The sequence below is a fragment of the Elephas maximus genome, chromosome 1 (assembly GCF_024166365.1).
Source record: "Elephas maximus indicus isolate mEleMax1 chromosome 1, mEleMax1 primary haplotype, whole genome shotgun sequence".
In the NCBI taxonomy this organism is placed as follows: Eukaryota; Metazoa; Chordata; class Mammalia; order Proboscidea; family Elephantidae; genus Elephas; species Elephas maximus.
In genome coordinates this window covers 219332325-219356673 of record NC_064819.1, presented here as the reverse complement: position 1 = coordinate 219356673, position 24349 = coordinate 219332325, and the positions used below count along the sequence as shown (strand labels likewise).

At 42.1% G+C, this 24349-nt stretch overlaps 1 protein-coding gene across 3 annotated transcripts in view; it reads right to left on the bottom strand.

The window, feature by feature from the left end:
• The window catches only part of SASH1 (SAM and SH3 domain containing 1), a 392317-nt gene extending 368260 nt beyond the window's left edge, over nucleotides 1-24057 (bottom strand). For all 3 annotated transcript variants that reach the window (XM_049904100.1, XM_049904012.1, XM_049904267.1), the window contains exon 1: nucleotides 23087-24057. Coding sequence is in view for 2 of the 3 variants with exons in the window: in XM_049904012.1 (XP_049759969.1) it covers nucleotides 23087-23098 (12 nt within the window). In the remaining variant the exon portion in view is untranslated. The remainder of the gene's footprint in view (nucleotides 1-23086) is intronic.
• Nucleotides 24058-24349: the final 292 nt, after the last annotated feature.

The following is a 24349-nucleotide window of genomic DNA, read 5'->3' as shown; positions in this document are numbered from 1 at the left end:
TTCTTGATTGGGTTGTTTGTCTTTTTGTGGTTGAGTTTTCACAGAATCATGTAGATTTTAGAGATCAGGCGCTGGTCTGAGATGTCATAGCTGAATATTCTTTCCCAGTCTGTAGGTGGTCTTTTTACTCTTTTGGTGAAGTCTTTAGATGAGCATAGGTGTTTGATTTTTAGGAACTCTCAGTTATCTGGTTTCTCTTCATCATTTTTGGTAATGTTTTGTATTCTGTTTATGCCCTGTATTAGGGCTCCTAGGGTTGATCCTATTTTTTCTTCCATGATCTTTATCGTTTTAGTCTTTATGTTTAGGTCTTTGATCCACTTGGAGTTAGTTTTTGTGCATGGTGTGAGGTATGGGTCCTGTTTCATTCTTTTGCAGATGGATATCCAGTTATGCCAGCACCATTTGTTAAAAAGACTATCATTTCCCCAATTGACTGACACTGGTCCTTTGTCAAATATCAGCTGCTCATACGTGGATGGAATTATATCTGGGTTCTCAATTCTGTTCCATTGGTCTATGTGCCTGTTGTTGTACCAGTACCAGGCTGTTTTGACTACTGTAGCTGTATAATAGGTTCTGAAATCAGGTAGAGTGAGGCCTCCCACTTTCTTCTTCTTTTTCAGTAATGCTTTGCTTATCCGGGGGTTCTTTCCCTTCCATATGAAATTAGTGATTTGTTTCTCTATCCCCTTAAAATATGACATTGGTATTTGGATTGGAAGTGCGTTAAATGTATAGATGGCTTTTGGTAGAATAGACATTTTTACTATGTTAAGTCTTCCTATCCATGAGCAGGGTATGTTCTTCCACTTAAGTATGTCCTTTTGAATTTCTTGTAGCAGAGTTTTATAGTTTTCTTTGTATAGGTCTTTTACATCCTTGGTAAGATTTATTCCTAAGTATTTTATCTTCTTGGGGGCTACTGTGAATGGTATTGATTTGGTTATTTCCTCTTCGGTGTTCTTTTTGTTGATGTAGAGGAATCCAAGTGATTTTTGTATGTTTATTTTATAACCTGAGACTCTTCCAAACTCTTCTATTAGTTTCAGTAGTTTTCTGGAGGATTCCTTAGAGTTTTCCATGTATATGATCATGTCATCTGCAAATAGTGATAGCTTTACTTCCTCCTTGCCAATCTGGATACCCTTTATTTCTTTTTCTAGCCTAATTGCCCTGGCTAGGACTTCAAGTACGATGTTGAATAAGAGTGGTGATAAAGGGCATCCTTGTCTGGTTCCCGTTCTCAAGGGAAATGCTTTCAGGTTCTCTCCATTTAGAGTGATATTGGCTGTTGGCTTTGCATAGATGCCCTTTATTATGTTGAGGAATTTTCCTTCAATTCCTATTTTGGTAAGAGTTTTTATCATAAATGGGTGTTGAACTTTGTCAAATGCCTTTTCTGCATCTATTGATAAGATCATGTGGTTTTTATCTTTTGTTTTATTTATGTGATGGATTACATTAATGGTTTTTCTGATATTAAACCAGCCTTGCATACCTGGTATAAATCCCACTTGATCAGGGTGAATTATTTTTTTGATGTGTTGTTGGATTCTATTGGCTCAAATTTTATTTTTAAAGGACAAATGGTAAGGAATTACAATGATGAAAAATCCAAATATTTATGTTTTTCATGAAGCTACGTCAGTAGGTGTAACTCTCTCTGTGACGTTTGGTAAACTGCAATTAGGAACACAGTTGGAACTGCTTTCCGAGGTTTGGAGGGTGTTAGGTGCTGTCCAGTCAGCTCTGACTCATTAACAGAAGGAAATGTTGCCAGGTCCTGCACCATCCTTAAAATAGTAGGTGTGTTTGAGACCATTGCTGCAGCTGCTGTGTCAATCCATCTTGTTGAAGGTCTTCCTCTTTTTCGCTAACCTTCTACCAAACATGATGTCCTTCTCCAGGAAGTAGTCCCTCCTGATGACATGTTCAAAGTAAATAAGACAAAGTCTTGCCAACCTTGCTTCTAAGGAGCAGTCTGGTTGTACTTCCTCCAAGACAGATTTGTTCGTTCTTCTGGCAGTCCATGGTTTATTCAATATTCTTCAGCAACACCATAATTCAAATGTATCAATTCTGCTTTGGTCTTTGTTTTTCACTGTCTGGCTTTGGGGGTGGTCAGGTGATGTAGTTTTGAAAGGAACTACTCATGATGAAAACAACCACAGGTCTGCTTTCCACCCATAACCAGCAACACCTCTTGCTCTGCTCACCTTTCAGTTTGTCCATTCTACCTTACCAACCTGTAACAGGTAACCAAAATCTTTCTTCCTACTTGCTTCCCATAACCACTAAACTTCAGTGGCCCTTGGGAAGTATCATGGATTGAATTTTGTCACCCCAAAAACGTGTGTATCAATTGGGATGGGCTATGATTCCCGGTATTGTGTGATTTTCCTGTATGTTGTAAATCCTGCCTCTATGATGTTAATGAAAGAGGATGGGCGGCAGTTGTGTTAGTGAGGCAGGACTCAACCTACAGGATGGGATTGTGTCTTGAGGCTATCTCTTGAGCCATAAAAGAAGCCAGCAGAGAGACAGGGGGACCTCATATCACCAAGAAAGAACCACCTGGAGCAGAGCCTGTCCTGTGCAGAGAAGCTCCTAGTCCAGAGGAAGATTGACAGCAAAGACCTTCCTTTAGAGCCGATAGAGACAGAAAGCCTTCTCCAGGAGCTGACCCCCTGAATTTGGAATTTTAGCCTACTTTACTATGAGGAAATAAACTTCTCTTTATTAAAGCCATCCACTTACGGTATTTCTGTTATAGCAGCACTAGATGACTAAGACAGGGAGTAAACTGCACTCCCTCCATTTATCTGAAAGAGGGAACCCGGATATTTTAAAGGAATCACTTTTGGTATCCTGAATGTCCATGTATGTTTTTCCTAAAGCTATCTACTTGAGACGGAGTTTTGTTCATAATTGTTTAGCGACATTGCTGCAAAATTGTTTCTATCAGCTTAGAAAAAATAAAAGCACACCTCATCACCTGCCCCAAATCTTGTTATGGTGCATTGCACAGGAGGTAGAAACTTTTGGAGAACCAAACAAAGGTGTGGTTCAGTGGTAGAACTCTTGCCTTCCATGTGGGAGACCCTGGTTTGAGTTCCTCCCCACGTACTCCACGGGCAGCCACCATCCATCTGTCAGTGGAAGCTTGCATGTTGCTGTGATGCTGAACAGGTTTCAGCAGAGTTTTCTGGGTGTGAGTTCCAGACTAAGATGGACTAGGAGGAAAGGCCTGGTGATCCACTTCCAAAAATCAGTTAGTCAAAACCCTATGAATCACAGTGGTCCAAATTGAAACCAGTCATGGGAATGGCACAGGAGTGGACAGTGTTTGGCTCTATTACACTTGGATTCTCAAAAGTCAGGGTCAACTTGATGGCAGCTAACAACAACAAGGTGTAAATAGAAATCATGGCTTGGAGAAGTATTTTTAAATAACTTATAAAGGCTACTTAAACACGTAAGACTTTCCGCCTTTCCCTGCCTTATGTATAAAAACCCTGTTGCCGTTGAGTCAATTCCAACTCAAAGCGACCCTACGGTTTCCTAGGCTGTAGTCTGTTCGGCAGAAAATTGCCACATATTTCTTCCCAGAGCAGCTGGTGAGTTCAAATTGCTGACCTTTTCGTTAGCAGCAGAGTGCTTCACCACTGCGCCACCAGGGCGCCTCACCTTATACACAATTCCCTGTCTTACACGTATTTCTGTAAAAACTTCGTGCTAGTAAAAAATATTGGAGATCATGTAGGGATGGGTGCTCTCAATTCTGAACAGCTAAAGCAGGACAGGCCATCATGGCTAACTTTTTAAAATGCAACTGGAATGTTTTGTGGCTTTACTAAAATTTTTAGTGATATGTTCGATAAACACATACATCAGTATTTTATGTCATTTCTTTCAGATTTGTCATGCTTTATTCAGTAAGGTAGGTAAAAATCTATGTTTTTTTCAAATCAAATCATGAAACCTTTTTTGGCAATTACAGTCAATTCTCATCTTATTTCATATTTTCTGTCTCCTAATAACAAAAATAAACTTAAATTTAGTTAAAGTTATAATGAAGTTTCAGATTTCAAATTTAAAACGTGTGAGTTACATGAGCAAACATTTTTTAGGAGGCAGAGAAGAAAAACAGTTTAAAGACCACGAGTGGATGGAGTCTTACGTCCTCCACCATAGGGCCACCCCTTCCTCTCGTCGCTGAAAGCCCTTGGTTTCAACTCACTCCTGCTTGTGAGAGACAACAGCCAGAACCGCTTCCTTTCAGACAAAGAGGGGTCTTTTTCTCAGCAGAATTAGAAATGACAAATTTCTATTTGCACAACCGACAAAATGCCAAAGCTGTCCATTTTGTTTATGGACATGTGTAGTTTTTTATGTATGTATGTATTAAAATATATTTGTAAGTTTATACATAATGTTTCCAACCCCAAAGATAAAGATCAGATTTATAAAGATACTGATAATAAAAGGTAATAATAATGAAAACTAAAAAGAAAAAAAAAAAGATTTGACTTACGTTGGAGTCATCAGAACCGAACCCCGTTGTAAGCTGGGGACCGCCTGTATTTTCAAGGACCTGTGGCTCAAGCAAAATAGATGGATGGATGGACCACACTGGCTCACAGGCTGCTCACTGGCTACTTTACTAATAAGACTTTTTTTTTTTTTACTAAATTAAAGCTAGTTAAAGGACCAGCGAATGGATATACACAGAATTTTGTTGACAGTATTTGTTATAACAATGTCAACAAATAAATTGTAGTTTCTATGGCCCTCCCCACCGAAAATAAATTATGTTTGCACAGCTCTTTGACATTCAAAGCACCATTCTAAGAGCTTTACAAAAGATCAGTGGCGTGACCCTGGTTACAGTCCTAAGAGTTGGTCACCGTTATGCCCAGATTCCACGTTTGGGGAAATTGAGACAAGAAGCACACACAGCTACTAAGTAGTAAATGGGCCTTCACACCAGCTTCCTCTTCATCACTGTGCTAAGGTGGTCTCTCCAGAAACATTTTCAATTCTTGGCTTGCTTTGGGGAGTTTTCCAGAATTGTCCTGATTGCCTTGGTCACACCTAGAACATTTCCACTGTTTGAGGATGATGGTGATAACATTTAATAACAGTTAGTTACCTTTTATCCAAAGATCAGTTTGCATGCAAAGTATTATTATCCCCATTACATAGATAAGGAAAGGAGGAACAAAGACACCAGTTAAGTGCATTCAAGACAAAATTGGAAACAGAAGTCTCCAGCCCTGTGATCTAATCATAAGAGGAGTTTCTATACCTAGGAGTAATGTAGTAAACAGATTTGGAGAGCGGCTATCATTTAAGGGGAGGAAAAACCTCAAATGCAAAACCCTTTGCCTGCAATAATCAAATTTATAACATAATGGAAGCAAAATGAAGCCTTGGTGGCACAGTGGTTGAGCTCAGCTGCTAACCAAAAGGTTGGCAGTTCAAATCCATCAGCTGCTTCTTGGAAACCCTATGGGGCAGTTGTACTCTGTCCTACAAGGTAGCTATGAGTCTGAATTGACTTGATGGCAACGGGTTTGGAAGCAAAATGATTTTATATATTTTTTCAAAATCTCCTTACTATATAAAAAAAAAAAAAATTTTATAAGGGATAATGTATTACCACAATGTATTATCATATGATCATAAACATAATGTGATTGGTATTAACTTGACAAGCTGGTTACAAATCTTTCTAGAAAAAAAAAATTTTTTTTTTTTTTCAAGAAGGCAGAGGCTAATGCAATTCCACTTATTGGTGCAAGATCTCAGCCCTCTGCAGGCCTGAGCGAGTTGAAGGCATTCTGGCTAACTGCCCTCGGCGTCTCTTCCTGAGGGGAGTGGCACCGTTTTCCTCCTCAAGTGTAGGAGCCCAAAGTGAGGCAAGTCACACCTGGCCTGTGTGGGCATGTTCCCTACCTCAGGAATAGCTTAATTCACTGTCCTGATTCGAGCTTTTACTTTCAGCAGGAAGGGCAATTTATGAAATATTTTTCATTATGTAGCTGCTGTTCTTGTTGTTAGGTGCCGTCCAGTCGTTTCTGACTCACAGCGACCCTATGTACCGCAGAACGAAACAGTGCCTGGTCCTGCGCCATCCTTACAATCCTTGTTATGCTTGACCCATTGTTGCAGCCACTGTGTCAATCCATCTCGTTGAGGGTCTTCTTTTTCGCTGACCCTCTACTTTCCCAAGCACAGTGTCCTTCTCCGGGGACTGATCCTTCCTGACAACACATCCAAAGTATGTAAGACGCAGACTCGCCATCTTTGCTTCCAGGGAGCATTCAGGCTGTACTTCTTCCAAGACAGATTTGTTCTTTCTTTTGGCAGTCCATGGTATATTCAATATTTTTCATGAACACCATAATTCAAAGGCATCAATTCTTCTTCGGTCTTCCTTACTCATCGTCCAGCTTTCACAAGCATACAATGCGATTGAAAATACCATGGCTTGGGTCAGGCACACCTTAAGTCTTCAAGATGACATCTTTGCTTTTCAACACTTTAAAGAGGTCCTTTACAGCAAATTTACCCAAGGCAATGCGTCTTTTGATTTCTTGACTGCTGCTTCCATGGCTGTTGATTGTGGATCCAAGCAAAATGAAATCTTTGACAACTTCAATCTTCTCTCTGTTTATCATGATCTGGCTTATTGGTCCCGTTGTGAGGATTTTTGCTCTTTATGTTGAGGTGTAATCCATACTGAAAGCTGTGGTCTTTGATCTTCATCAGTAAGTGCTTCAAGTCCTCTTCACTTTTAGCAAGCAAGGTTGTGTCATCTGCATAACACAGGCTGTTAATGAGTCTTTCTCCAATACTGATGCCCCATTCTTCTTCATATAGTCCAGCTTCTCGTATTACTTGCTCAGTACACAGATAGAATAGGTATAGTGAAAGGATACATCCCTGACACACACCTTTCCTGACTTTAAACCACTCAGTATCCCCTTGTTCTGTCTGAACAACTGCCTCTTGATCTATGTACAGGTCCCTCATGGGCACAATTAAGAGTTCCGGAATTCCGATTCTTTGCAACATTATCCATAATTTGTTATGATTCACACAGTTGAATGCCTTGGCATAGTCAATAAAACACAGGTAAACATCCTTCTGGCACTCTCTGATTTCTGCCAGGATCCATCTGACAGAGAAAATATCCCTGGTTCCACATCCTCTTCTGAATCCGGCCTGACTTCCTGGCAGTTCCCTGTTGATACAGTGCCACAGCCACTTTTGAATGATCTTCAGCAAAATTTTACTTGCATGTGATATTAATGATATTGTTTGATAATTTCTACATTTGGTTGGATCACCTTCCTTGGGAATAGGCATAAATTTATATCTCTTCCAGTCGGTTGAACAGGAAGCTGTCTTTCAAATTTCTTGGCATAGATGAGTAAGCACTTCCAGTGCTGCATCTGTTTATCGAAACATCTCAGTTGATATTCCGTCGATTCCTGGAGACTTATTTTTTGCCAATGCCTTCAGTGCAGCTTGGACTTCCTCCTTCAGTACCATCGGTTCCTGATCATATGCTACCTCTTGAAATGGTTGAATGTTGACTAATTTTTTTTGATATAATGACTGTGTGTATTCCTTCCATCTTCTTTTGATGCTTCCTGGGTCATTTAATATTTTCCCCATAGAATCCTTCAGTATTGCAACTCGAGGCTTGAATTTTTCTTCAGTTATTTCAGCTTGAGAAATGCTGAGCATGTGTGTTATTCCCTTTTGGTTTTCTAACTGCAGCTCTTTGCGCATGTCATAGTAATACTTTACTTTGTCTTCTTGAGCCGCCCTTTGAAATCTTCTGTTTAGTTCTTTTACTTCATCATTTCTTCCTTTTGCTTTAGCTGCTTGACTTTCAAAAGCAAGTTTTAGAGTCTCCTCTGACATCCATCTTGGTCTTTTCTTTCTTTTTTGTCTTTTCAATGACCTCTTGCTTTCTTCATGGATGATGTCCTTGATGTCATTCCACAACTCATCTGGTCTTTGGTCATTAGTGTTCAATGCGTCAAAAATATTCTTCAGACGGTCTCTAAATTCAGGTGGGATATACTCAAGGTCGTATTTTGGCTTTTGTGGACTTGCTCTGATCTTCTTCAGTTTCAACTTGAACTTGCATATAAGCAATGGATGGTCTGTTCCACAGTCAGCCCCTGGCCTTGTTCTGATTGATGATATTGAGCTTTTCTATCGCCTCTTTCCACAGATGTAGTCGATCTGATTCCTGTGTATTGCTAAGCTATTAAAATAGTGATATTGATTGTGTCTGGGGAAAATCCTAGCTGTTGATTTATCTGCACAAACAAATTCGTTATTGCTAACCTACCAAAGAAGTCCTGACGGTGCAGTGTTTAAGAGCTTGGCTGCTAACCAAAAGATCAGCAGTTCGAATCCACCAGCTGCTCCTTGGAAATCCTATGGGGCAGTTCTACCTTGTCCTATAGGGTCGGTTTTAGTCGGAATTGACTCAATGGCAAGTTTAAGCTATCAAAGGAGTCCCTGGGTGGTGCAGATGGTTAACATGCTCGGTTGTTAACTGAAAGTTTCAAGATTTGAGTCCACTCAGAGGTGCCCCAAAAGAAAGGCCTGGGGCTCTACTTCCAAAAAGTCAGCCATTGAAAACCCTGTGGAACGAAGTACTGCTCTGACACACGTAGGGTGGCCATGAGTAGGAGTCAGCTCCACGGCCACGGGTGAGCTACCTAAGGGTCTCTTAGTTTTTCCGTGTGCTACCAGGCGCTCCTTGAAAACCCTATGGGGCAGTTCTACTCTGTCCTATAGGGTTGCTAGGAGTCAGAATCGACTTGACGGCAATAGGTTTGGTTTTTTTAATAACAGAAATACCACAGGTGGGTGGCTTTAATAGAAACTTATTTTCTCACAGGGTAGGAGGCTAGAGGCCTGAATTCAGGGCACTGGCTCTAGGTGAAGCTTTCTCTCTCTGGTGGATGGGGCGGTGGGGAGGTCTTTGTCTCTTTTCAGATTCTCTTCCTTGGTTCCTTGATGATCTTCACGTGGTGCATGTCTTCTCCTTTGGTGCTTGTGTCTCTGTACCTAATCTGCTCTTTTTATATCTCAAGGGTGATTGGTTTAAGACACATCCTACATGGATATGGCCTCACTAACAAAACAAAGAAGGACCTATTCCCAAACTGGATTTCATCCATAGGTATACGAAACCAAAACAAACTCACTGCCATCAAGTTGATTCTGGCTCATAGCAACACTATACGGTTTCCTAGGCTGTAAATCTCTACAGAAGCAGATTGCCACATCTTTCTCCCATGGGGCCACTGGTGGCTTTCGAACCACTGACCTTTTGGTTAGCAGTTGATCGCTTTACCCGCTGTGACACCAGGGCTCCTTTAGCCACAGATATAGAGGTTAAGATTTACAACACATATTTTTGGGGGACACAATTCAATCCATAACAGTCTCCTTCACCTGGGAATCCATCTGATAATGTGGCCCACTGATTCGGAGGAGGAAAAACAAAATCAAGGTAATCATAGGTTATCCAAACCAAACCCAGTGCTGTCGAGTCAATTCCGACTCATAGCGACCCTATAGGACAGAGTAGAACTGCCCCTTAGAGTTTCCAAGGAGCGCTTGGCAGATTCAAGTTGCCAACGTTTTGGTTAGCAGCCATAGCACTTAACCACTATGCTACCAGGGTTTCCGATTGTAGGTTAGGAGGAAAAAAAAAAAAGCTCAACTTGCTTTGGAATTAAAGAAGAGGAAAACTAAGAATTGCATAAAGGAAAAGCTTAGTGTCTTCTGGTTTCATTTTATGGGTAGTGATACCTGTTGCCATCGGGTAGACTCTGACTAGTATGACCCTATAGGACAGAGTAAACTGCCCCATAGAATTTCCAAAAAGCACCTGATGGATTTGAACTGCTGACCCTTTGGTTAGCAACCATAGCACTTAACCACTACACCACCGTGGGTAGTGAAGAAAGATATAAAGGAAGAGACTGGAGAAATGAGAAAAAAAAAAAAAAAAGGCAAGTGGGAGGGGGGTGGATGTGGTGAGAGGTAAGGGATAGGGTTAGAGACCCACAGGGAAAAGAAGCTTGCAAAACAGAAAGATGGAGGGAAAGACAGACTTGGAAAGACAGAAGTAAAGTCTCAGTCACGGAGAAGTGTTTTAGTGGATTTGAACTTGTGTCACTTCCTTCTGTTTACCACTGTTAATCACAGCCCTTTGAAATTCTAATTAGCCAATTAATCACCGTTCACAGCCACCACAGCTCACCTAAGGGAAAATTATGCTCTGGGTTGTAGCCAAAGCAGTATCACCTCCTGTCTGGATAAACTCAAATCAAATCAGTTTTGGAGGTTAAAGGCTCCCTCATCTTGCCTTAAGCAGCCACTGTAAATTCTATGGGATCCAGGTCAGTTTCGAAATGAACCATTCCCATAAAAACTCTGCCTAAAAATCTCAACATTAACATGTACCCTAAAACCTTTAGGTACAGAGAATTTTTCTTCATCAACAGCATTTTCCATTTCACTGTATTCCATTTCAAATCTGTTGCCTTACTTGTATACAGCTAAGCAAAAGATATTTGTGCAAATGGGGGAAATAAATCCAGCATTAAGCAAGCCCTGTTGAGGCTTTGTCATGTTAATATCAGCCACAAATGAAAGTAAAATTTTATTTTTAGGTTTAACCTTGTAAATTGTCCAAAAGCAATTTTTTATTTCCAGCTGATTTATTTGAAGAAAATAGGCTCAGATTTATTGGGTCTGTTAATTCAAAAAAAAAAAAAAAAAATTAAATGACCTCCTGTGGTTTCTGCTGCTATTTATTGATCTCTTTCAAATTTAGCAAGCAATTCAATCTGCAGCAGGGCGTGCTGAATGAAATGGATTGCGAATGTAAAAATGGAATGAACATTTAGAAAGCAGTCTCAAGTCCCAGAAAGTAGCTTTAAAAATGAGAATAAATTAAATTCACATCACTGGAAAAAAAGAGAGATTTTGTTTTAATGGTGAACTACACAGAGCTAGTTTATTAGTTGTAGGATCTATTGGCCACTTTGAAGAAGCTAGCTGTGGATTGCCATACCTCTGATGGGTGAAGGGCCCATCACAATCCATCATGGTGACTCTACCTTCTGAGGCCCTGCTTCGAACAATCACTTCTAACATCATTAGGGTAATTCACTCCTGCTTTCTCTGTCCAATCTGAATTACTACAGCTAACATCACTAGTAATGATACTAATAATACAAGAGTACACTTGATTTCAAAATGAAAGACTTACTAGGAGTGCTTTCCGAGGCTTAGATGAAAATGGAAGAAACCAACCCCATTGCCATCAAGTTGATTCTGACTGATAACGACCCTACAGGACAGAGTAGAACTGCCCAATAGGGTTTCCAACGCTGTAATCTTTACGGAAGCAGACCGCCACATCTTTCTCTCACTCAGCCACTGGTGGGTTTGAACAGCTGACCTTTTGGTTAGCAGCTGAGCATTTTAATCACACACCACCAGGATGAAAATGACCTCCATATTGCTAAATCCACATGTATGTTTCTGTGCATTTCCTATTTCACCTTTGTTATACTTACCACTGAAATTCCTGGGTAGTGCAAATGGTTAATTGTTGGGCTACTAACCAAAAGGTTGTTGGTTTGAACTCACGCAGATGTGTCTCCAAAGAAAAACCTGGAGATCTCCTTCCAAGAGTTCACAGCTATTGAAAACACTGTGGAGCACAATTCTACTGTGACACACATGGGCTCACCATGAGTTGGAATCAACCACATGATGGGTATGTCGTTGTTAGGTGCCTTCAGTCGGTTCCGACTCATAGTGATCCTATAGGACAGAGTAGAACTGCCCCATAGGGTTTCCAAATAGCAGCTGGTGGATTTGAACTGCCAACCTTTTGGTTAGCAGGTGAGCTCTTAACCAGTATGCCACCAGGGCTCCATGAGATAGATTGACTTTCTCTTTCTTCTTGAGTCTCATTTGGCTTCCCCAATACCATGCACCATTCTGAACTGGTTCTCTGCAAACTTCTGTCTTCTCCTTCTAGGTCTCCCTCAAGGGATCCCTTGACTCAGCCAACCCTTTTAACATATGGCTTGAAATGAACTGCCAAGTTTTCGCAGGGCTCTGCCATGGATCTTATTTTCTTGTGGCAACCTTGTGTTTATACCCTTGATTTTAATCCCTATATGTTGTATTTTCTCCCTTTTTCACAGTTCACTGCTCACTCCTCACCTCAAACTCAGCTTATTAAAACTGAACTCCTTATCTTTCCTCCAAATATGCTTCTACCTCTAATTTCCCCAGTGATACCACAATTCACCTGGCTCTCTCTCAGTGGGTGTCCTCGTCTGACCTACAGATCACAGGAAATGATTCGAGTTACTATTTTCTCAATTCTCCCACAGACAGCATATATCTGGAACCATCTTAGATACTAAGGTGGGAAGTTATTTCATCACTGACAATGGGTGCCTCAGGGCATCTCTCCTGGAACCTGGTTGAGAAAGATTGTCGAACCTGAGACCCAGCAGCCTGAGACAGCTCCATCTTTCTCACTCCTCCATGGGATTGCCTCTATTTGCTGACTAGGTCCTACTTTTTTTCCTGACAAGAGTCCCTTTCCTCCTCTACATACTCAATATTCTCCTGACTTAAATCCCTGACTTTACCTTTGCCTTCTCTAGTGCTTCCTCACACTGTTGCCCCCAGGTTATCTTTCTACCACACAAATCTAATCACGTTCTGCTCAAACCCTCTTTGGAAATAAATGTAAACTTCTTGACATGGCCTATTGTATCATCAGCTCTGGCTATAATTCCATATTTCCTACCATCCCCTCCTCCTCAAGCCTAATCTATAGTCAAAATGAACTCTCCCCAGTTAAAGTCAGGTTCCTCCCTATGGCTTCTACATATCACACTCTATTGCCAACGTTCATTCATTTAACAAATACTTAGGGAGAGCCAGCTACTTGCCAGACACTAGTCTGTGCAAGGGAAACAGATATGAACAAAACAAAGCCTGTGTTCTCAGGGAGTCTGATTCGAGATAGGGAACCAGATAGTAAAAGCGTAAACAAATGAAATAAAAGAGTAGGGGAAGAGTAAGGGACTTGGAGGTACTTTATTTAGGGAAGCTGGGGTAGGTCTCTCTGGGCAGATAACACATGAACTGAGAAATAAGTGGTGAGAAAGAGGAGGCCCGGTGAAAATCTAGGGGAAGAGGCTCCTGGCAGAGGAAATAGCAAGGCCAGAGGCTCCTGGGATTGGGACAAGATGTTTGAGGAATGGGAAAAAGCCAGTGTCACTGAAGAGATGAGACAGACAGAGCTAGGCGGTGGGCTGGAGAGGTCGGCAGGGGTCAGGTTCTGTAGAACAGTGTAGGCCAGGGAGTGGCTTGGCTATTACTGTCATCACAGTGAAAAGCTACTGGGGGTTGAAAGCATGCAGATGATTCTTATGGTAGCTGGTGGGGCCAGAGCAGAGGTGTTGTCCAGGGTAGAGGATCTGATGCCCTGGACAGAGGCTTTAGCAAGGCAGAGTGCAAGATGTGCCATGTTTGGGATATAGTTTGGAACTGATGCCACTAGGAGGACTGACGAATTGTGTGGGTGGATGTTTAATTCTGTGACTCTGTTACTAGCTTGTGAGCTCTTCGGGGGACATGAACTGTTTCTGTATATCTGTTTTTCCATTCCTAGCACAGTGCCTGAATCATAATAGGTTGTTTACTAAGACTGGTTTGTTGAAGGAAGCAAAAGGCGAAATAATTTATAGCTGGGATGATCAGAGAAGGTATTTGGTAAAGGTCAGATTTGATCTATAACTTAAAAGTGGGTAAAATTTTAACTGGAAGCAGAGGGAAGGCCTGCCCCTAACATTTGCAGAGCCTGGGGCAGGAATACAAATGGAACCCACACATCACATGTATTAATATTTTAAAGTCATAAATCAAAATAACAGACCGTTAAATAAAATGTGTTCTATCTATTTTAAGGTTATAAATCAAGCTAACAAACTTTTAAATAAAATATGCTCTATCATTTTAACTTGACAAATATACCTTATGACCGCCGAGAAAGCTAGGTTTGAAAGTGGACTCCAATTCCCGAGTTCTCTGGAACTTAGCAGTGGCCTGGGAGAGCCAGCTCCTGGTCCCTGGCGTGAGGCATGCCCTTCCCTTCCCACTCTGGCTCCACCCTGTACTCTGAGGAACCTCACATGCACTACCCAGCCTACCAGTACTAGCTTAGTCCATTTCTCCCTAACTTTGCTGTTGTTAGGGGCCATTGAGTTGGTTTGGACTCATAGCGACCCTATGCACAACAGAATGAAACACTGCCCAGTCCTGTGCCATTCTCCCAATTGTTGCTATGCTTGAGACCATCGATGCAGCCACTGTGTCAATCCATCCCATTGAGGGTTTTCCTTTTCTCACTGACCCTCTACTTTAACAAGCATGATGTCCTTCTCCAGGGACTGATTCCTCCTAACACGTCCAAAGTATGTGAGATGTACTCTCACCATCCTTGCTTCCAAGGAGCGTTCTGGTTGTACTTCTTCCAAGACAGATTTGCTCCTTCTTTTGGCAGTCCATGGTATATTCAATATTCTTCGTCAACCACAATTCAAAGGTGTCAATTCTTCTTCAGTCTTCCTTATTCATTGTCAGCTTTCACATGCATATGAGGCTATTGAAAACATCATGGCTTGGGTCAGGTGCACCTTAGTCATCAAGGTGGCATCTTTGTTTTTTTTAATGCTTTAAAAAGGTCATTTGTAGATTTGCCCAATGCAATATGTCATTTGGTTTCTTGACTGCTACTTCCATGGACATTGACTATGGATCTAAGTAAAATGAAATCCTTGACAACTTCAATTTTTTCTCCATTTATCATGATGTTGCTTATTGGTCCAGTTGTGAGAATTTCTGTTTTCTTTATGCTGAGGTATAATCCATACTGAAGGTTGTAGTCTTTGATCTTCATCAGTAAGTGCTTCTAGTCCTCTTCGCTTTCAGCAAGTTTGTATCATCTGCATAACTCAGGTTGTTAAAGAATGTTCCTTCAAACTCGATGCTGCATTCTTCTTCTTATAGTCCAGCTTTTCGGATTATTTGCTCAGCATACAGATTGAATAAGTATGGTGAAAGGATACAACCCTGACACACGCCTTTCCTGACTTTAAACCATGCAGAATCCTCTCATTCTTTCTGAAGGACTGCCTCTTGGTCAGTGTACAGGTTCTGCGTGAAGAGAATGAAAGGAATTTCCCACTAAGGAAAATGAGCCGTATAGGTTTATGTCATTCAGTAGACAAATAACAGTTTCATATTTTTCATAATGGAACATACAATAACTCTTGGCAAAGAACCTCAGTAATCCTTGCTTGCTAGGTTATTTTATTTGGGGATGGGGCCCTTATTGTGCCCATCTGTGCTGATGTGCTAACTAGTTGTTTGCCACTAGGGCTTTTCTTCCCTTCCCTTCCTCTTTCCACTGTTGCTTGGCAGCTGAGTTTGTTTTTCATTTCAATCAGTGGCACAAAATTTCAAGCAGATGTTTTCAAAAGTGCTTGACTTTTAAGCCAAGTGTCTGTAGTGCCCTCTTGATGGCGCCGCTACTCAGTCCTGAATCTGCTTTGCAAATGAGGGTGCTGGTGTGCTAGCCAGCCTGGGATGGGCTTTTCCTGCATTGGGAGTGCTCAATATCCCGACAGAGTCCCTGGGGACGGGGTTAGTGCCTGGCCCCGCCCTGGAAGCAGTTTAGCATGATGGACTTGCCCGTGTGATTTCCTGAGGATCACAGGCCTTGCACATGCTATTGGGCTGGCAGGCACACGCTTTAGATTAGGCAGACCTGTGCTTGAACCCTGCCTCCACTGCCTACTGGCTGTGTGACCTTGGACAACACTCTCAGTTTTCTAGTCTGTAAAATGGGCCTAAGATAGGAACTGGACCTCATCGGCTGCTGTGAGGATGAAACGTGATAGTGTATGTGAAACACCTTGGTTCCCGGCTGAGATTTAGTAAGCACACATTAATGCCAAATAGTATCATTATCCCTATCTAGATTTTTTAAATCCTATGGGGTGGGTTACTATATTGTTTCCTAGGGGTGACCATAACAAAGTACCACTAACTCAGTGGCTTAAAGCAACAAGAATTTACTCTCTCACAGGTCTGGAGGCTAGAAGTCTGCATTCAGGGTGTCAGCAGGGTCATGCTCTCTCTGAAGGCCCTGGGGAGGATCCTTTCTTGTCTCTTCCAGCATCTGGTGGTCCCAGGCATTCCTTAGCTTGTGGCAGCAAAACTCCATGGCTGTCTTGCCCGGTGTCTGTGTCTCTTCTGCTCTTTTTTATAAGACACCAGTCAAATTGGATTAAGGCCCTCCCTACTCCAATATGAGCTCATGTTAATTTAACTAATTATACATGTAAAGACCCTATTTCCAAATACAGTCACATTCACAGATCCCAGGGATTAGGACTTCAACATATCTTTTTGTGGGATACAAATCAATCCATAACAGGCACTATTAATATGATTATCACTGTGTTACAGACAACGACTTTGGGGCACAGAGAGGTTAAGAAACTTGTTCTAGGTGGCACAGCCAATAAGTGGCAGGGCAGGCTGGCTCCAAAATCTGTAGGTTGCCGTCAGTGCTAAATGGGGCTGTCTGGTACATAAAGAGGAGTGCATACTCTGTGCCTGGCACTAGAGGTAAGTGCATTATTATACATGATTTTTAAAATAATTTATTTTTTGGTTGCTATTATATACAACATAATATACACCAATTTCTACATGTACAATTCTGTGCCATTAATTCTATTCCTCTCACCCTCATTTTTTGAGTTGTTCCTCTTCCATCAGCATAAACTCACTGACCCCTAAGTCCCTATCTAATCTTTTGAGTTGCTGTTGTCAATTTGATACCATGTAGGTAGAACTTAAAAGGGCACAGTGCTCCAGGCATTCTTTACTGGTTAAGCTACACTGTAGTTTGGTTTAAAGAAGCCTTCAGGGGATATTTTTGTTTTAAGGTTTAAAGATTATCTCAGGGCAATAGTTTCAGGGGTTCATTCAACCTCCAAGGCTCCAGAAAGCCTGGGGGTGAAATTCTGTCCTACGTTCTCCCCTTTTTGGTGAGGATTCTTCTACAGAATCTTTGGCCAAAATGTTCAGTAATGGTAGCCGGGCACCATCTACTTCCTCTGGTCTCACAGCGAAGAAGGCAGTTGTTGATGGAGGTAATTAGACAGCCATTCCATATCCTACTCCAATCCCTGGTGCTCATTCTTCCTCTTCTGCTCCAGGCTAGTAGAACCCAGTTGTGCCTTGCATGGCCACTTGAAAGCTTTTAAGATTTCAGGCACTACTCAACGAACTAGGAGGTAGAACAGAAAAGCACTAAACATTTTATTACACCAATTAACTGGGTTGTCTCATGAAACCATGACCCTAACCCTCCATCCAAGGAACCAAATCCCATGAGGTGATTTGTTGTACATAAGCAGCCTCAACAGCCACTCTTTTTTTTTTGTTGTTGTTGTAAATATATCTACCACACAACTTTTGCCAATTCAACTTTTTACAGGTTTACAATATATTCACAGCAATTACATTAATTGGCTATATAGCACAGGATTTAATTTAACTCCCTAACCATGCTCTAAGGAGTCCTGGTGGCGCAATGGTTAAGTGGTGGACTACTAGCCAAAAGGTTGATGGTTCGAACCCACACAGAGGCACCTCAGAAGATAGGCCTCATCATCTGCTTCTGAAAGGTCACGGCCTTGAAAACTCTGTGCAGCGGTTCTACTCTGCTCACATGGGGTCGCCATGAGTTGAAATCTACTCAAGGGCAACTACCAACAATAACAACCATCTTGTTCTGAGGAAGCTATTGCTGTCTTCCCTAATACTAGGGAAATTAGAGGGGTCGAATAAGGTCAGAGAGGAAATCTGCTGCGGAGCTGGAGGCTGGCCTCCAGGTCTGGCCTCCAGACTGGGCTCTTAACCTCCTTCCTGGCACAGCAGGGCACTGACCTGGACCCTTCTGAGCTGGGTGGACCTGACCTGTCAACTCACATAAATGCCCCCAGGGTGCCAACAGGCTTCCCGGCAGGCACACGAGTGGAACCCACGTGTCCTGATCTCAGCCCATTGTTTTTGTTTATGGTATTATAATAACAATATCATTTGCCACTGTCATTCAATATGTTTTCATGTTTTTCCAGCCACAAGTCTTCTAATACCAAAAAGTTTCTATGATGAATAAATATTAAAAACCTAATTTGCACATGGACAAGGAAGTACAGAAGGCCACGTAAACAAGAAATCTGGGCATTTTCTTTCGAAAATAAAAGTAGTAGGAAAAAAAAAAAAAACCAACCTAAAATTCGATAAAAGCAGATGTGGGAACGTAATACTGCAAAATTCCTTTGTATTATTCAGATTCTGGAAAATTACTACGCACAGTTACATATTAGAAAGTATTGCTGGTTCTATAATTCTGCCAGGAAAAAGCCTTTTTGTTCTTGGGCTTTTTTTTTTTTTTGGATTAGGTATTTTCTGCTACTTTTGCCCACTAGACATCAGAACACATTTTTTTAGCTCCATGAGAAAGTTCAGGCATGTTCTGCAAGCTGATTTTACATTTAATTGATTTTACATTCGAACCTTGGGCTCTACTGGAAGGACTGTAATTTATCATCAGTTATAAGAAAAAAACCCCACTGTTATAAGCGAGTCATTAAAATGTTGCTTTTTTACATTACCTCATACAGAGGTGTTTATAACTGAGAATCTATTTTTCAAATGTTTTAACTCATTATAAGTTCTCTTTTTTTTATTACTAGCCTTGAGGAGAGGTAGCAAGGCAAAGTCCCTGCATGTGTTACTCAGAAAGCCAGCCTTGAGCCACTCCAGACCACGCATGCACATACAAGGCGTAGGCAACTCACGGGATTAACTTTTGCAGAGCCAAGCTGTGGGAGAGCCTACTTATTAGTGCTTAAACATAGTCAGTCTTATAAACTTTTTCTCATTTGGAATCTCTGCCTCAGTGTGATACACAGTTTGAAATTTTATTAATTTCCCAAGAAACTAAGATGTGCAAAGTTTGATAGAACAAGGAACTCTGTCGACTGGGTTTCTTACTGATTTCCAAATGAGGTTCTTTTCTGTTAGACATTTATCGGACCTCAGTTGGAATAAGGCAGGTGCGTTTTGGCTCAGAGCTATTGAAGGTTGACAGATGAAGCAAGGCCAGCGGCCATTCACACAGCGAGCCCACCCAGCACTGCCTGTGTCCCTGGGGGTCTTCAGTCTAATACTTTGCAGAGTCTGTCATGGCACGCTGATTCCCCATGCTGATCCCAGGGGAACCCAGCATCTCTGGTCTCCTTGGGACCACAGGTCACTGGGAAAGGCCTGCCTGGCTTCTCAGAATGCTTCAGCCTGGAACACAGCTTCTGTGTCCATTCCACCTAGTCATGACCACAAGGACAGGGAAGATATGGACAAGACACGAGCGAGCAAAAGTAGGTAAAATGGGTTCCATCATTCTCTGTCTCACCAGCTCAGCTCAGTCCAGCAGAAATATTGAGTCCCTATCAGGCTATCGTACCATCCTCAAAACGACCTATTTGTCATGTTGCTGCCCTGAAGAGGCTTGCAACCTCACCTCCCACGCAAGGGTGAGTCGCCTCTCCTCACACTTGTCCAAGCACTAATTCTCTGACATCCCAGAGCTGGGAGAAGTACTATGTATACATCTTGGCACAAATTAGGACTTAGTTGTATTTAGGCCCCAAAAATGCTAGATAAAGTTACGGTGGGAGAATAGAGCTGGAATATCACTGTTATCCTGAAAGATCATACTAACAATAGCTAACACGTATTGAAGGAGTCCAGAGGCACAATAGTTAAGTTCTTGTGTGCTAACAGAATGGCTCTGCGGGAGAAAAGACCTGGCAATCTGCTCATGTAAAGATTATAGCCTTGGAAACCCTCTGGGGTAGTTCTACTCTGTCCTATAGGGTCACTAGGAGTTGGAATCAACTTGACGGCACACAACAACAGAACAACCTGTACTGACACTGTGCTAAGTGCCTTATATGCATTATCTCAATCTATAAAACACTCCAGGGGGTAATATTGCTTTTAATCCCATTTTACAGATCAAGAGAATGAGACATGGAAAGATGAAGTAACTTGTCTACAGTCATAGAGCTGATCAGTGATGGATTCAACATGCAAACCCAGGTTGGGTTAACTCCAAGAACTTAACTGTTTTTGCTAACTTGTGTTATCATTTAATCTTATTTATTAAAATGGGGGAATGAGGGGCATACAGACATTCTACTCATCTGAACATACCTACTTTTTAACCTTCTGTCAAAATGCACGCACCATCAGTTTATATCAATTACCAAACGGGCAAATCAGAAACACAGCTCAGCCCAGTGTCATGAGCCATGGACACTCCTGTCAGAGAAAACCCAGCCAGGATAAATTGCACTTGGTAAGGAGTGACAGAACTGTCATAAAGGTAATCATGTAAAAAAACAAAATCTGCCATTATCAACTTTCTGATTTTCCAAGAAGGAGTTATTTTCTGCACCGGCTAATGATGAACACACTTGTTCTATTTATCACTTTCAGTTTTATACTCTTGGGAACAGGCTATCATAACTATCAAACCAGAGATATAAAAGACTAGGAAACATTTAGTCTCAGAAAATAATGGCTTAGAACTCTAGTAAATCAAAGAGCAAGGGGGAAAATAAACTAGACAGTTAAGATGCCAGCTGGAGATTCTTTATAGTTGGGCCTTGACAGTGGTTGCAAGCTTTAGTGTTGCCTGCTGATGATGAAAAGGAATCTGCCTAGGAGATCCAAAGTCTCCAAGCACACACAGCACAGACAGAAGATAATTATAAGATTCTGGAGCTAAAAGTGACCTCTGAAGCAATTCCTACTTTCACTACTCACCAGGTGGTTGTTTAGAAGAGTGGTGAGGTCAACAGAACTGTAAAGGTTTAATAACACCTCCATCGAAAATTTTCTTGAGAAGATGTAGGAAGCACTCCCTGTCTCCCCCAAACTCCCTAACACCACACACACACACATCCTTTAGCTAAGAAATTCTAGGCTTCTATATATGATCCTTGGGGCCCTGGTGGCACAGTGATTAAGCTTTTGGCTGCTAACCAAAAGGTTGGCAGTTCAAATCCACCAGCTAATCCTTGGAAACCCTACGGGGCAGTTCTACTGTGTCCTATAAGGTCCCTATAAGAAGGAATTGACTCGACGGCAACAAGATTTTTTTTGCTAACCTAAAGAGGTCGGCAGTTACCCCCCTAGTCGTGGTGCAGAAGAAAGGCCTGGTGATCTGCTTCTGTGAAAACAACAGCCGAGAAAACCCTCTGGAGCAGTTCTGCTCTGTAACACATGGGGCCATTACCAGCTGGAATTGCCTTGATGGCAACGGGTCTGGTTTTGGTTTATAAGCAATTACATCTTGACTGAATCATTGAGTCATATTCATAGAATTAATAGTATTACCACATATTAATGGAAATGGCCTTTACTCCTTAAAGCTGAACTTTCCTATTAATTTTCTCATGAAAGATTTAATTATCCCTTAAAAGCTGATGACCACTCTGGGGTTCACAGATACAGTCCCTGTTAAACGGAATGAAGAAGTTAGACTGTAGGGTTGTAGGTGCAATACCCTGGGGAGAGGGGTCAGAGCTGTCATCAGACTCTCTAAGGAATCAGAGACCCCTTGAGGGTTCAAAACTATTGTCCTGGAGGTTCTCTCGTGTAGCTGAAAGACATTAGAGTTTAAAAGGAATCCAGTTTCACTTTAGCTCAACACTTTCTAGAACTTCAGGCTGACAGGAGGCTGTAGTCCAGCAGTTGTTTCTTTTTTATAAAAAACAAAACAACAGTGAGGAGATGTCAGGGTCTAGAGCAGGAGGACACGAAGGCATTGAGGATTAAGAGCCATCCTGGTGCTACCAGGAGGAGGTAAAGGCTTTACCAGGCAGTGTCCCTAAGTGCCTTCCCCTGGGAGCCATTGTGTGCTACCCTGCAGCTCCCTATCTGCACTTTGTAGATGACCAGCAGCCCAGAGTCCTGGCAATACCACAGGAACTAAGTTTAGATGTTTTGGGTTCAAGTCCTCGCTCTGTGACTTTCTACTGGTTGCATGACCTTGGTCAAATAAATGCCTCCCTAGCCTGTATTTTTCACTATAAAATAGACATACAGGCTATTCTGTTCACCTATGAAATAGACTTTTGGGAGGATTAAATGAGATGCTGTGGGAGTAAGTGCACAATACACAGTCCCCTCTCTGAAGCCCTCGGGGCCAGGTGTGTTTCAGAATTCAGGCTTTTGGGTTTTAGAAATACAATATACTCTAGATCATTTAACAGGAGCCCTGGTGGTACAAACGGTTAAGTGCTTAGCTGCTAAACGAAAGGTTGGCAGTTCGAAACCACCCAGCAGCTCTGTGGGAGAAAGACCTGGCGATCTACTTCCATAAAGGTTACAGCCAAGAAAACCCTATGGGGCAGTTCTACTCTGTCACATGGGGTTGCCATGAGTCAGAATTGACTCGATGGCTGCCAACAAGAAAAAAAAACTATTATTTAATATCACCAGCAGCACCTGTAATCAAATATATTAATATTTTACAACAAAACAGTATGAATATTCACATTAAGAGGGATGAATCAAGATTACAGACAGCCTTACATCAATTCAGGACGAGTTTTATCACCAAAAACTTTCTGTTTTCAGAACCTCTTAGATTTTGAAATTGAGGATTAGTAGTTGCGGACCTGTCTTCTATCAACAACTGTTGGTCGAATCCTACTTCCTTCAGCATCCAAGGTCCTCATTCTTATGACTGTTGAGTCACGCTAACCTTGGCTCACCCCCACATTCATGCTTTTAGTACCAGTGCTTGTCCCACAGCTGAACCTGCTACCCAGCACAGGTCTCCTACCTTCACACTCATTTGAACCGGGTTCTGCTTAACGCAGTAGCTTCCCTCTCTTATTGATGATATGGGTGAACAAGAAGCTCCTCTTCTCTTGGTTTGTCCTAAGCTCTCCCCATTCCCAAGGCAGCCCCTCAGCCACAGCACCACTCTTCCAGTAGCTGTCTCCTGCCTGTCTAATATATTCTTGAGCAGCTATCAAAGACACTCTCAGCCAGGTTGGTTGGTTCACTGATCAGGACACTCTTCACCTGGAGACAAAGGGGAAATTCCTCAGTTCCAGTCAGGAGTGCCTGAGAGCTGTTTCCAGGTGGCTAGTGAATGACGCAGCAAACCCTCTTGGGACAGACCTCCTAGCTTCTTGTCCCCATTCCAGGTGTCCTAGAAGAACACATGTGGGCTCCAACATCTACATAACAGCTGAGGGGGAAACTTCCAGGGGCATGGCAGCTGTCAATGGGAGCCCCAGCTGTCACAGGTCACCCGCGTTCCACTACAGAGCCATGGGGCTCATGCGGTTTAGTATTGGTGTAGTGGAAAGAACATGATCACATCTTCCGGGGTTTGATTCCTGTGCTTTCACATCCTGTGTGACCTTGGGCAAGTTACTTTAAATTCTCTGGTTTTCAGCTCTAAGATGGGGGTAATATTACCTACTTGACTAGGGCTGTGATTAGGAGGATGTGACATAATGAATATAAATGTCCTAATAAGTATATGATCCTTTTCTGTAGCCTGCTCAGGCCAAGGTTTTCCCCTATCCGTCTGGAAGACCGTGGAAAGGTAGGAGCATGTCTCCTTTGTGGATTTATTCCTAGTGCCAGGACAGGGTCTGAACCCAGGTCAGACATGTAATCAACTGTTGAATGAACGAATGCAATTTTTTCTGAGGTTCACAGCACACCTTTAAAAAACCAGGTGCTGCTGATTCTTACTCATGATGACGCCATGTGTGAAGGAGTAGAACTGCACCCCACAGGATTTCCTATAGGATTTTTCAGAAGTAGATTGGCAGGCCTTTCTTCTGTGGTACATCTGGGTAGACTCAAACCTTCAACCTTTTGGTTAGTAACAGGGCAGTTAACAGTTTGCACCACGCAGGGGCTCCAGCACACCTAAATCCAATATTCACAATTTGGTAAGAGCCCACTAGGCTGAGGGTGCCTGAGCCATAGCTTCATGATCCAAATAACCACACTTCCCTTCAATGAGGAGACCGCGTTAGACTGCCACAGGTCTTTCACTCAGTGATGTTTCCTTTTTAAAACA